Raw genomic sequence first — 13,999 nt, forward strand, 5'->3', positions numbered from 1 at the left:
AAATCCTTTCCTGGATTTTCTGGGTTGGCTGCTGCCAGATTTCTCACTTATTCTTTTCTGTTCCTTGATATTCACCAAGCATATGCCCTGGGTTTGGCTCCCAACCTGGCTGACACTCAGGGCCGCCTCCTCCCACCCCTCCCCAAACTAGGGTCTTCCCTCTTCCTGTCCCTCAGCCTGCTTATCTCTGTGTTTCCGTGGCGACGGGGTGGCCCAAACCTGGGCCCAGCTCAATATTTCTCTTCTCGCCCACTCTTCACATCCCACATGGTTTAACTCGTGACTAAATTTCCTCTCCAAACCAGTATGCCATATTTTTCCTTTCTTCCTGTATTTTATTTATTTAGTTAGTTAGTTAGTTGAGATGGAGTCTCGCCCTGTCACCAAGCTGGAGTGCAGTGGCGGAATCTCGGCTCACTGCAACCTCCGCCTCCCAGGTTCAAGTGATTCTCCTCCCTCAGCCTCCTGAGTAGCTGGGACTACAGGCATGTGCCACCTCGCCTGGCTAATTTTTTATATTTTTGGTAGAGACAGGGTTTCACAACGTTGGCCAGGATGGTCTCCATCTCCTGACCTCGTGATCCACCCACCTCAGCCTCCCAAAGTGGTGGGATTATAGGTGTGAGCCACTGCGCCTGGCCAGTTTATTTAGTTTTTGAGACAGCGTCTCTGCCTCCCCGGGTTCAGGTGATCTTCCCACTTCAGCACCCTTCCATCCACCAAGTAGCTGGGATTACAGGTGTGTGCCATCATGCCTGGCTAATTTTTGTATTTTTTGTAGAGATGGGCTTTCGCCATTGAACTCCTGGGCTCAAAGCGATGCACCTGCCTCAACCTCCAGAATTGCTGGGATTCCAGGCGTGAGCCACTGCCCCCAGCCTTTTCCTTTTATTTTTAAAATTTAAATCCTCTAATCCCTGCAGGGTGCCCATTCTTCACCAGTTGTTAAAAGGGATTTGGGTCTTGTTCTTCCTTGGCTCTGTTTTTCCCTTCTCCTGAGTAGAGGTCTTCCCAGAGTTCCTTGCTTAAGGCTGTTGAAAGGAGCATGGTTTTCTTTTCCTTAAGCTCCTGAAAAGTGATAACGTGTTGGAAATCCACTCCTGACTTATTATTCCTAAATCTACTTTTTTTTTTCCTTCTCATATGAGTCAACCAGAGTTTTAGTTGGAATTCTTTTTGTTGTTGTCGTCAGTAAATCTTAAACTCACTGCTCAAGTTTTGAGCTCTCCCTATAAATCTTCTGGCAAAATGAGGGAGAGAGAGAAAAAAAAACACACATCATGCAAAGGCAAGAATTAGCTGCTGAGCTGTGGGGTGAGCTGTGGTTTGCTCTTGTCTCCCAGAGGGTCCCCCACAAACCTCTCTAGGTGCCCTCTTTGTATGCACAGATGGGAGTGCTGAGATCTCTCCTTATGTGGAGGGGGTGCCTTGCCAAGGAGGCAATGGCTCTCTCCCCCTGTGCAGATCTACGCAGGGTTTGGATGTGCTAAAGCCATGCCATGTAGGCTCTAGCACACTCTTGACTCTGGATCTGCCCCTTCTGAGATCTGTGTCCTGCCTCGAGAAGAGGGATGGAACCAGGAGATGCTGGGCGGGGTTGTCATGTCAAGGGGCTTGAGGACCTGTGGCCAGAGAGAACTGCCCTCATGAGAGAGACTGACTCCAAGCTTCCAGCAGCAGGTCTGACAGAGCCTTTAAGCACACGCTGTGTGCTCAGTCTCTGCCCTGGGCACAGCCCTGTCTTAAAGCCTTTAGCAACGCCCAGGTGATCTGGGTAAAAGTAAGCTCCAGGCAGGGCAATTCAGTAACAATGCCACCTCCCCAGGACATTAGCTAGCCAAGTGTGAACATGTCTTTCCTTCAGATTTGCCTGGAATGTTAGCTCTAATTCTCCTCCTGGAGAAAGCCGTCATTCACAGGAACCATCCAGCTCATCTCCAGCTCTGGGATTCCATTCTCAGAGCCAAAACTAACTAGCTTGCAGAGAGCCAAAGGCCTGGGCTAATTGAAAAGAATGTTTGGGCAGTTCAATTTATGGACTGAGAGCCTTGCAGGAGGAATGGCAAGAACTAATGGCATGTGTATGTGTATGTGTGCGTATGTAAAATCAATATGCTAATCACGCTTAACAACGGGAACTAGTACTAGGCAACATGGAGGAAAATATCCATGTGTTTTTGAATTATGAGACCACAGGAATGTTGTGTGGAGCTAATAGGGAAACAGCTTAATATGGTACAGTTTTTGAATTCCTTAGTCTGCTACAGGGATAGGAGGGAGGCTGAGGAGGTAAGGCTTGGACATCCCCCACCCCAGTTCAACTAAGACAGCCTTGTTCTATAAGTTGGGATTTCACAGGAACTTTTTTACTGAGAAAAAAAAAGGTTGAGATTCTACTGTAAAGGATGAAAGAAAGGAAGGAAGGAAAGTAGGTAAATATATACCTACCTATATAAGCAGGCATAGATGCAGACAGACAGATCCAAAAATCACAGGTAGAAGAAAGTGTATCTCTCAGGGATTATGAGACCTTGGAGCTGCCAGTATCTGTTGTTGACTTTGTGATTGTGGGCACATTGCTTCATCTGCCAGGACCTCAGCTCTCCCACAGGAGAGAACGGTGGTATTGGAACCATGTCTCCCTTAGTGACATGCAGTGCTGTAAGGGTTAGGAGAGTTCATATGTACAAATGTGCTTCTCACTTGAGAAGTGCTGTGTGAATACAGATGATTTTTTTGGTGTGTTCATTTTCTCTCTTCCTTTCCTACAAGGAAGTCTTATGGAGGCAGCATTCTCACCTCCTCCAGTGGGAACATTTGAGAGATTGACCTATCCAATACCATATCTAGGCCACTATGCATGATTGTTCATGCTGGGCACTGCACAAGGCTGCCCAGCCAAGAGAACAGATGGGAACTGAACTCTGGCTCATGCTCTGTACACTGCAAGCCCTGGTGCAGGAAGGCAGGGGGACCATTCTCTAATTCATACTGAAGCATGTTGGGGCTAGGGAGGCTCTGGCAGTGACATGTATTCACTTCCCACAGAAGCAGAGTGAAGAGATCCAAGGATGAGTTTCCAGTTATGCTTTTCATTGCTTGCCAGCCCTAGAGGTGCTCTTAGCTGTTCAGGAGGAGGAGCAGCCCATTGTGCGGATGTCTCTGAACATCTCAGGAAAGCAGCAGAAGGCTCCCTGCTGCCTTTCATCTCCCCCATGGAAATTCACAGTGGTGAACCTGCCCAGCAGCTCTGATTAAATCGAAAAGTGCTACTCCCCTGAGATACCATTTTCCCTTGTCCAACTAGCAAAAATTCAAAACACTGACGATATGCCAGGGGCAGGGCTGTGGAAAACAACATTCTTGAGATGGTGTTGCTGGTAGGAATATAAAATGGCATAGCCCCAGTGAAGAATTCCACTCTGTCTGAAAAAACTGCATATATGTCTACCCTATGACCCAGCCATCCCTCTTCTGGGAACTGATCACAGAGATCTGCCTCCATGCATACAAAAACACAAGAATATTCACTGTGGCAATATTTATAATAACAAAATAGTGGAAAGAAGTCAAATGTTGACCCATAAGAGATTGATTGTATAAATTATGGTCTATCCATGAAGTAGAGTACTTTGCAGCCTTTAAAAAAGTAATAAATAGAGGAAGATCTCTGTGAACTAATGTGGAGGGATTTCCAGGGTTTCTTGTTAAGTGAAGAAAGAAGTTTATTTATAAGTATACTATATTCTGTGTAAGAAATAAGAAGATATTAAAAATAGGCTTATGTATTTGCTCATACAGCAAGACAAACCAGAAACGAATGAAAATATAAGGTGTGGAGGAGAGAAGGATAAGAATAGGGCTTGTCTGAGTGCAACTTTTGACTTTTGGACCCTATAAATGCTTTGTGCATTTAAAACTGTAAATTTAAAAAAAGTATTTCTAAAAAAAATTAATACCTAAAATGCAAAGAAAACCAAGTATGCCACTTACCAAATTGATAACTACAGAGAGTAACGTTTGAACAGGTACTCCGATCATACATTTTTAACAGCTTTATTGAATTGCATACCATAAGGTTCACCCATTTTTTAAAGTATACATTTCATGCAAATCAAAACCACAAATATCATGTCACCCCAGTTAGAATGGCTATTATTAAAAAGGCAGACAATAACAGATGCTGATGAGGATGCAGGGAAAAGGGAACTCTTATATACTGTGAGTGGGAATGTAAATTAATACAACCACTATGGAAAACAGCATGGAGATTTCTCAAAAAACTAAAAATAGAACTACCATACCATTCAGCAATCCCACTACTGGGTATTTATCTAGAGGAGAATAAATTAATGTATCAAAAGGATACCTGCACTCCCACGTTTACTGCAGCACTATTCACGATAGCAAAGATACGGAAGCAACCTACGTGTCCACCAATACATGAATGGAAAAAGAAAATGTAGTGTATAATATATAGTGGAATACTATCCAGCCACAAAGAAGAATGAAATCATGTCATTTGCAGCAACATGTATGGAACTGGAGGACATTATGTTAAGTGAAATAAGCCAGCCTCAGAAAGAAGATTACTGCATGTTCTCACTCCTGTTTGGGAGCTAGAACACTTTATCTCATGGACACAGAGGATAGAATGATAGGTGCCAGAAGGAAGGGTGAGTGGGAGCGGAGAATGAAGAGAGGTTGGTTAGTGAGTACAGACATACAATTGGATAGAAGAAATAAGTTCTAGGGTTTAATAGTAGAATAGGGTGACAATACTTAGCAACACTATTTTGTGTATTTCAAAGTAACTAGAAGAGAGGACTTGAAATGATACCAACACATAGAAATGACAGATATTCAAGGTGATGGATACCTCAAATACCCTGACTTGATCATTATACATTCTATGCATCTAACAGTTACATGTACACCATAAATATTTAAAATGTTATATATCAATAAAAGAAAAAATACATTTCAATAGTTTCTATTATATTTACAGAGTTAGGCAATCATCATCATAATGTTACTTCAGAACTTCTTCATCCTCCCCAGAAGGAACCTTGTACCCATTTGCAAGTCCCTCCCAATATCCTCCATACCCTGGCCACCAGCCCTAGGCAACCACTGATCTACTTGCTGTCTTCTGACCATATATCTCTTTAGTGGGATAATTTTGAAGATAAAAATACTAAACAATAACATAAACAAAAGCCCTGGAAAGAAATCTCAAGTTGTATGTAGCAGGTTTATTGTTAGTGGTAATACTGCTATTAAAACTGCTACACATTGATTTTGTATTATAGGATAAAGCAGATGAATGTAATTATTACTAGTATTATTCAGAACCAAGATTTTTATGGTAAGAAAAAAATGTACAAATACAAAATAAGTGAAGGTAATGAAAACCTTATTGTATGAATAAGAAACATCAGTATGAACTGATGAAAAAAGATTCTAGTTCTATCCACTGAAAGGATCTAGAAGGTCTTTGTGACTCTTCTGTAGCAATGAGCACACCTAATACCTAGATCTTGGTGTCTCGATATGAAACACCATATTTGTTTCCTACAGAGAGCAAACAGACCCCGCTGGAGAAATGTTTGATTCAAAATCTGGATCAAGGAAAGTAAAAAGTAATTGAGGATTTTTTTTGGTCCAGAAAGCAAGGAAGTGCTCAATGGAGGTCACACTAAAAGGACACAAGAAAGTATGCTCCCTTGCCAAATTTGGGACAATTTAAGTATTCTAAAAAATAGTGATGGTAATGGGTAATCACAATTCAGTTAAAAATTACAAAAACAAGTACGTATAAGTGTTAATAAAGGGTGAGGGTGGGGGACAGGAAGACAGCTCTTCTTTACAAAAGAATGCCTGCTGATACATAGAGAAGAAATTACATAATTAGAAAATCACCATTTTGCAACCCCAGTGGAACAATTAATTTGGGCAAAAATCATCACTGGATGCTAAAACCATTGGGTGAAACATGTTGGGGACTACATGCACACGGTCGTCTCAAAGTATCATCTTGACACTTTGAGTACCATTTCACAGATCATACTTATTACAAAGTGGGGGAAAATACCTTTATAATGTAGAGATCTGGAGGCCAACACCTTGACCCAGTTATCAAGGTTGACATCACCAGCAGCAGGACAGCCTGACGTACGTGCCTTCTAATGGGATGCATTAAGGTGTCCATAACATCACCCATGTAGTGTTCTTGCCAAAAATATTTAATTGGAGTCTAATCATGAGAAAACAGACAAATCCAGAGTGTGAGGCATTCTACAAGACAACTGGCCAGGGCTCTTCAGAAAGAGCTGATATTGTAAAAAACAAACTAGCAAACAAAAATATCGGGGCATATTTTACATTTAAAGGACTCAAGAAAAATAACCACCAAATGAATTGTGTGAATGCTGATTAGATCTTGGCTTTTGAAAAAAAGTCTATAAAAGACACCATGGGACAACTGGGGATGTCTGAATGTGGGCTCTATACGAGATGTTCTTTTTGAATGGTTAATTTTCTTAGGTGTGATAATGTTGTGGTTACGCAGGAGAATATCCTTATTCTTAGGAGAAGTGTGTTGAAGTAGTTAGCAGTGGTGTGTTTTGATGTCTACAAAATAATCTCAAATAGTGGAGCAACAATAAATATAAATACAGAAAGAACGAGAAATCAAATGTGGCAAGATGAGTGTAAGCGAAGGGTGATGGGCGTTCATTATTTTATTTTTACAACTTTTCTATAGATTTAAACATTTTCAAATAAGTTGCAGAGAGAACTTTAAACTTGCTGAAGTGGGGGGCCTCATATGTGGGGGAGACTTCTCCCATCTGCCTTTCCTGTGGTTCAGGCTGGACCAGGTCATCTCTTCTGCCATCTGTACATTCTCTGACTCCTTCCCAAGCTGAAACATCATCTCGTCTCTTGTTTCCACTCAGGTGAAGACCCCCTTGTGGATGATCAAAATGAACGAGATATCAATTCAGTCGCTGGTGTTTTAAAACTGTATTTCCGAGGACTGGAAAACCCACTCTTTCCTAAGGAAAGGTTTCAAGATTTGATATCTACTATTAGTAAGTATTTCCTAGGTGAAATGATCAGTTCTTTGACAAATCATTGTTGGAGTTGAGCTACAGGCTTATTGCTGTGCTAGGCATAGTGGAGGGATATTATGAAAGGTGAAGTGTGACGTGCATCCTCATAGAACTGAAAGCGGAAATAACAAGATGGTTTATAATGAAAGGGCTAATGGGCCTGTCACACCCCCTGGGTAGAGAAGGAGCTCAGAGGAGAACCAGAGGAAGACTTGGTTTTGCAGATCAGAGCCAAGAGAGAGTGCTGGGAGCAGAGTGTTCCAGGAGGAATGAGCACGGGGGATCCTGGGAAGGGCTAGGGACATAGACCCAGTGGGACCAGCCAAGAAGGTGTCCCAGCCTGTGCATGGTGCAAGAGGTTGGAAGGGGAAAATGGAGCAAAAGGGGGAAGACCTTGAATGCCTTACAGACATTCCAGAGCTTTTCCCCTTGGGTGATGGGGAGATGTGGAAGGTCTAGAGGTCAGGTCAGCAGCATGATCAGCAAGGGAAATGCTGAAAGTAAGTTGTCTGGGGATTTTCTCTGACATTGCTAGTTAGTTGTGAGAAACTATTATGTTTCTGTGGATAAAATCAGGTGGAACCCAGTCTAGGGGGCTGATGTCATGGCACCTTGACTCTGAGGTACCCAAATCCAAGGTAACCTTTTGGAAATTTTTTTAAAAAATAAGCTTTCAACTTTAGAATATTAGAATTTTAGTCATTTAGAATAAACTTTTAAATTTGATTCACAGAAAAGTTGCCCCATACCCAGTTTCATTTGGGGTGTTTCTCACATTACTCTGAGAGATATTTGCAGCCAGGAAAGTGTCCCAGGAGATGGCAAGAGAAGAGGGAGGTTTGAGCTCTCTTTTATTGTGTGTGTAAAAGACCTTTCTGTTCCTCTCTTCCCTCCACACTATTCCCTGCTCAACTTTCCAGACCTCCATACTACAAGCTGTATTCTAGACTGCAGAGGTCTGACCCTGTCTGAGCCCTGTATCACTTGCTCAGCCAGTGTTTCCAGAACCCCAAAAATCCTGTTCCTGTACAGGGCCCTGAGCAAATTTCAGGTCTAGGATGACCTGGAAACAGAGGTCAGAGATGAGATCCCAAGCATCTGCCAGACTTTGGCTGATAGGTAGCTTGAGAAGTGGTGATTTATTTGATGTTCATTTCCTGAGCAACTACTATGTGTCAGGCCTGTGCTGCAGCTGGTGTTTGTAAAGAGTTTAATAAAACATGGTCCCTGCCTGTGTCTGTCAGGATTCACAGGTAACAGAAACCCAGCTTAAACCTTTTCACTTCATAAAAGGGAATGCACTGTTTGGGAACCTGGAAAACTTAGGTCCAGCTGGACTCAGACCTTCACACGGCATCAGCAGATATATGCCCCCTCCATCTCTATGCCAGCTTCACTCTTAGGTGGGATCCTCCTCTCAGGGGCCCCCCACTGTGCTCCAGGCTTCCCTCTACCCAGGTCCAAGAGGGCACCTCCCTGTGGGTTTCTCACAGCCAAAGTCCCGAGAGTTGACTCTTGATTGGTTCTTGATTAAGCCACACCTCCAGCCCCTCCCTGTAGCTAGGGAGATGGATGCTCTGACTGGCCACGCCAGGATCACCTATGATCCCTGGAATCAAGAGTAGAGCTGGCTCCCCCGCTCCCCCATCCACGTGGGTTGATATAGGAGATGTGGCAAGCGAACGTTTGTTGCTTTGCTCTCTGAGGATGGAAGACATGCTGAAAGGCCCCTTTATGTTACAGAACTGGAGAACCCAGCCGAGAGGGTGCACCAGATCCAACAAATCCTCGTCACCCTTCCCCGCGTGGTCATTGTGGTCATGAGATACCTCTTCGCTTTCCTCAACCAGTGAGTGTCTGGCCAAGGGGCCCCTTTTTGACTCAGGCCTGGCCTCTTTTGGGAGGGGGTGTCTTGAGGCTTTTGCAGATGCTGTTTTTAAAGGAGAACATGGAACCCTCCTGGATTTGAATAGAGTCCCCCAAAAGAAAAAAAACACAGGGGGAGGACTTGCCTTTCCCAGATGACTTGTGGGTAACTCCTCTCTCCTAGCCTCTCCCAGTATAGCGACGAGAACATGATGGATCCCTACAACCTGGCCATCTGCTTCGGGCCTACCCTCATGCACATCCCTGATGGGCAGGACCCTGTGTCCTGCCAGGCACACATCAATGAAGTCATCAAAACCATCATCATCCATCATGAAGCCATCTTCCCCAGCCCCCGGGAGCTAGAGGGACCTGTGTATGAAAAATGCATGGCTGGAGGGGAAGAATATTGGTAAGATGCCATTCCTCTTAATATTATTATTATTATCATCATCGTTGTTATTGCCATTGAACAGGAACAATAAGAAACCCTTCAGTTTTCTTACTGCTTGATAGTTGGTGTTTCCATATACATTTTCTCATCTCAGCTTCACAGCAGCTTCACATGAGAGATAGGTACATCAGTTAGGATTCTCTTGGTTACAAGGGACAGACATACAACTCAAATTGCCTTTAGCCAAATGGGACTTTATTGATTTACTTAAGTAAAAAGTCTGGGGATATATCTTCAGGTATAGCATGATCCAGGGGCTCAACTATTACCACAAGGACTTGGTCCTGTAGTCTCCATTCCTTGGCCCTGCTTGATTCTGTGTTGGCTTCATTCTTGGACAGCCATTTCCTTGGTGGTTGCAAGCAGGCAACCAGCAACTCAAGATCTATAACTCACTCTCTTAGCATCTTCAATAGAAAAAGACCCTTTCCTTCCCAAATGTTCCAACACAAGCTCAAGAATTGTGTTTCATTGCTGAGGTTTGGGCCTGGTGAAGTAATCATCTTGGTAAGGAGATGCAATGCTTTAACTGGCCATGTGAGTCACAAGCCCATCTCAGGAAGCAGGGGAGTCAATAGTCCCCACCTCAACTTCATGAACTGAGTGTGACACTTCCTACCCTTGTCTCCTCTCACCTAGGAGTTCTCTTTTCCAGACAAAGTGAGCTCAGTTTCTTTGCGTGTCCAACACCATGTCAACAATCACTAGTTTGGGACCTCTGTGTGCCTGGTATACCTGGTACTACACTAGGTCTTAGGAAAAATATTTTAGAACCTTTTTCAAAGTCAGGGCTTTAAAAGCTTCCCCAGGCTAAGACCTTAAAATGTGAAGACAGGAAAAAAATGTTTAAATGTGGTGAAGACAGGAAATTCAGGACACTAAATGACAGAGACCAAAGCGTTTCTACTATTTCTTTATTTCCAATTCAAGAGAGCACACAGCTATATATTTAGGTATTACCCACACTGCCTTCAGCCAGGTGCCTACAGAGGAGTTTGTTTTTTGATTGTCAAAGCATTCCTGGACTTTTGAATTGCCTTAGTACTGTGAGCATATTTGGGCAGCTGCTTCAAAGAAGGAAGGTGTTCCAGCCTTTGTGTTTCCTTCCCACATGCCTCCCTGCATAGAAATACTAGGTCATAGTGGTGTCTAATCACAGCTCTCTAATCTCGTTTGTGGCACTAGGGAGCAAGTCCATCCCTGTTCTGTAACAGAAACATTAAACAGCTGGCAAGCATAATTTCTGGACAAAGAGAATTTTCACGCAGTTTTTGCAACCATTACCAGTTCTCTTTTCTTGCTGCAATATATGTAATTAGTGTTCTGGGAAGGGACCCACAGATCTTCGTGTACTTATCAAAGAACAATATACAATAACCCCACTTTTCTTAATCCTATTTGTTTCCCACGAGACTGTAAAACTATTAATTACATGGTAATTTTGGAGTTTTCAAAACCAAAAGGGAGACTTGGCTGAGGGTCTCAGCACAGTAGACAGCATTCATTCATTCAACAAATGGTTACCAAGCATCTGTTGTGGGCTGGATTCTGTGCTGGGAGTCAGAGATGTAACCAAACAAGATTGACCCCTGGTGCAGGAGCTCTGATGGAATAGGAAACAAATGGCTCCAGAAGTGGGGCTCCCTGAGCCAATCTAGGGAAATCAGGAAGGGCTTCCTGGGGGAAGTACAGACTGAGCTGAGACTGCAGAATGAACAGGGGCCAACCCAGTGAGGAGTGGGAAGACCTGGAGCATTCAGTAGAATGAAAATTAGTTCAGTGTGGCCAGAGCATAGCATGTGTGACAGGGGAATGGTGAAGGATGAGGCTCCACAGGTTGGATAGAGCCGGGCTATGAAAAATATTGGAAGCCATTGAGTTTGGTCCTGATTCAGGTGGCAGTGGAGAATTTTTCATAATAAAGTGCATATTCCTTTAAATGGCATTGCAAATGTCAACTCCTTTGAGAAGCCTTCTCTATCCACTCTTTATAGGTCCCCTCTGCTGTTCTTGTCTCTGCCCATTTATTTCCTACATAACACTACATAACATAACTTGCAACTGTCTTATTTAATGGCCTGTTTACTTCAGTTTTTTTCTTGTCCCTCTCCCTACGATGTAAGCAACATGAGGCTAGGAACATTGTCCACCTTATCTATCATTGCATCCCTCCTACCAGCATACTGCCTGGCATATTAGAACTCACTCAGTGGCTCTATAAAAAAAAAACTGGCTGACTATGTGAATTAACCCTTGTCTCAAGAAGCTTATAATCTAGTGAGGGGGTAGTAGCTGGTGAAATTATACCAGCACATTAACAACCAAATCTGATGGACTGGATTACTCAGCCACCATGCCCATCATGGTTGCCAGTCTACTCTCACTGCCTGCATCAATCGGGGCTTTTGCGTGCAGAAAGACAGGGCAGCCCTTCTTAGCTTCATCTTACCTCCTGGGATATGTCACCTCAGCTATAAGACAAGAGAGTCAGGCCAGATGAAATAACTCATGGTACTTCAAAGGGTTCTTTTTGTTCTGGCCTGTGGTCCTTCCGATTATAAATGCTGGGGTTTTACCACTGCCCTCTGGATCTTACAGAACATGTAAGCATTGACAGTCTTCACCAAGAAGACAGCTCAGCAAATTCCAGGGCTAGGAGGGCACTGGGGGAGATATTTGGAAAGCTTCGCAAGGAGGAGGCTGGGAGTAGTTTTCTAATTAAGAAGATCCCCGGAGTGGTCACATGGAAAAGATAGGACAGTATAGGCCTGCATCTGAGCTGCGGGAGGGCCCGGAGGCCAACTGGACTGGCATGAGAGGCTGAAGATGCTGTGAGGGTAGATAACCCCCCCAGTGAGTCCCCTTCCCGTGTTTCCTTGCAGTGACAGCCCACACAGCGAGCCAGGGACCATCGATGAAGTTGACCATGACAATGGCACTGAGCCTCATACCAGTGATGAAGGTGAGTGAGGGGGATCCTGGGGACAAGGGATTCTTCCTGGGGCCTCTCACGCTGACTTATGTCAGCCCAACCACAGGGCTGGCCCACGTAGACCTCTTCAGCTTTCCAAGTCAACCATCTGTCCTTCAGAATAGATGAAGACCCAGAAAAACCTTCATGGCATGCCCCAAGTCCTGGCATGTGCCTGACACGGAGCAGATCCTCATAGGCTCACGCTGTGTTCACCACACCCCACACCTAGCCCACTGCATTCCTTAATGTGTCCTTCCTGACCCAGGTACAAATCCTAAGTGACATGAGTTCCGTAAGTAGAAAGCAAGCTCTGTTCCTCCATCCTTCCCCTATGAGGGTCTGCTCTGTGCCAAGCCTGTGCTGGGACTTGGGCACAGGGATGAACAAGATGTCGGTCTCCAAGGAACTCCCAGTCTGTCACCAGATCTTGACAGGTTGGAAGTAGCTTCTCATGGTGCAAAGCGATAATGCCAGATTACAGGTGTGACTGGTGCATTGGGCACCCTGGAGATGAAATCAAAGGGTGATGATCCTGGGAAATGTGTGGTGAGAGAGAGAGAGAGAGAGAGGCCAGTCAAGACCTTTCTCCAGATTCCTCCACCCCTTCCAGACAAGGAGAAGAGAGTCGGACTAGTCTCTAGGGAAACTGGACTGCGTAGACAAGCAATCTGAACCATATGCCAACTTATCCATCAGGCAGAGTAGGCGTAGTGCCAAGGGCCCATAGTACTTGTAGAGGTCCACTAAAATGTTTTAATTTCTTTTAAAATCAGAAAAAAATGAACACAATATCCAGTCTGGATTATATTTATCTTTATATTAATGCAGTTGTAAAATATAATTTTTAACTATTTTTTTGAATGGAGGAAGGGACCCATGCAGGCAAAAGTGCCTAGGACCCTTGAAAGTTATAACACAGCCCGGGATGCACCAAGTACCTGGGATAGTTTTCCTTTTTAAACATCATGGCTTAGCAGTTCTCTTACTTGTCCTTTGTGTTTCTCTTATGGGACCGGGTCATGTTGGCCACCACATTTGTCAGGAGAGCAGGGCAGGCATTCAGGTGGCAGTTCTGGGAACTGGTAAAAGAGACAAGACTGATAGATGGGTTTTCACATTCTAGTAGGACTATTTCAGTTGCTAATGACAGAACCCCCAACTCAAATCAACTTAAGCTTAAAAGGGAGTAGGTTCCTATACCTGAAAATTCCCAGGGTTGGCATGGCTTCAGGCACGCTGGATCCAGGAGCAAGGGTGCTTTTTGTCAGCACTTTGTCTCTGTCTTCTTGTTCTGCTTCCCTCTGTGCTGGTTTCGTTCTCATGTAGGATCTTCCTGTGCAGTGGTCTCTGGCAATTCCAGGCTTTCACCATCATCTTACCCAAAGTCTCAATGGAAAAGGGCTTCCTTTCTATAATGGTTCCAAGAGAGGTCCTGGGGTGGAGTCTCACTGGACTGCTTTGAGTCATGCACCGAGGCATGATCCAGTCCCCACGGCCTGAGAGGGACCTAATGGATCAGACCTGGGTCACAGGTACAGAAAAGCAAATCCAGATATCATGTTCAGCTTGATCAGACTCCTGAGAGGCTAA

General features: G+C 44.1%; 1 protein-coding gene across 6 annotated transcripts in view; it reads left to right on the forward strand.

Annotated features, from left to right (window-relative positions):
• Positions 1 to 13,999, forward strand: part of SRGAP3 (SLIT-ROBO Rho GTPase activating protein 3) — a 383,768-nt gene that overhangs the window by 341,678 nt on the left and 28,091 nt on the right. For all 6 annotated transcript variants that reach the window (XM_063661806.1, XM_054482929.2, XM_054482932.2 and 3 more), the window contains 4 exons: positions 6,960 to 7,094; positions 8,859 to 8,964; positions 9,166 to 9,393; positions 12,318 to 12,397. In XM_063661806.1, coding sequence (XP_063517876.1) covers positions 6,960 to 7,094; positions 8,859 to 8,964; positions 9,166 to 9,393; positions 12,318 to 12,397 — 549 coding nt within the window. The remainder of the gene's footprint in view (positions 1 to 6,959; positions 7,095 to 8,858; positions 8,965 to 9,165; positions 9,394 to 12,317; positions 12,398 to 13,999) is intronic.

Source organism: Pongo pygmaeus, chromosome 2 (assembly GCF_028885625.2).
Source record: "Pongo pygmaeus isolate AG05252 chromosome 2, NHGRI_mPonPyg2-v2.0_pri, whole genome shotgun sequence".
Classification (NCBI taxonomy): Eukaryota; Metazoa; Chordata; class Mammalia; order Primates; family Hominidae; genus Pongo; species Pongo pygmaeus.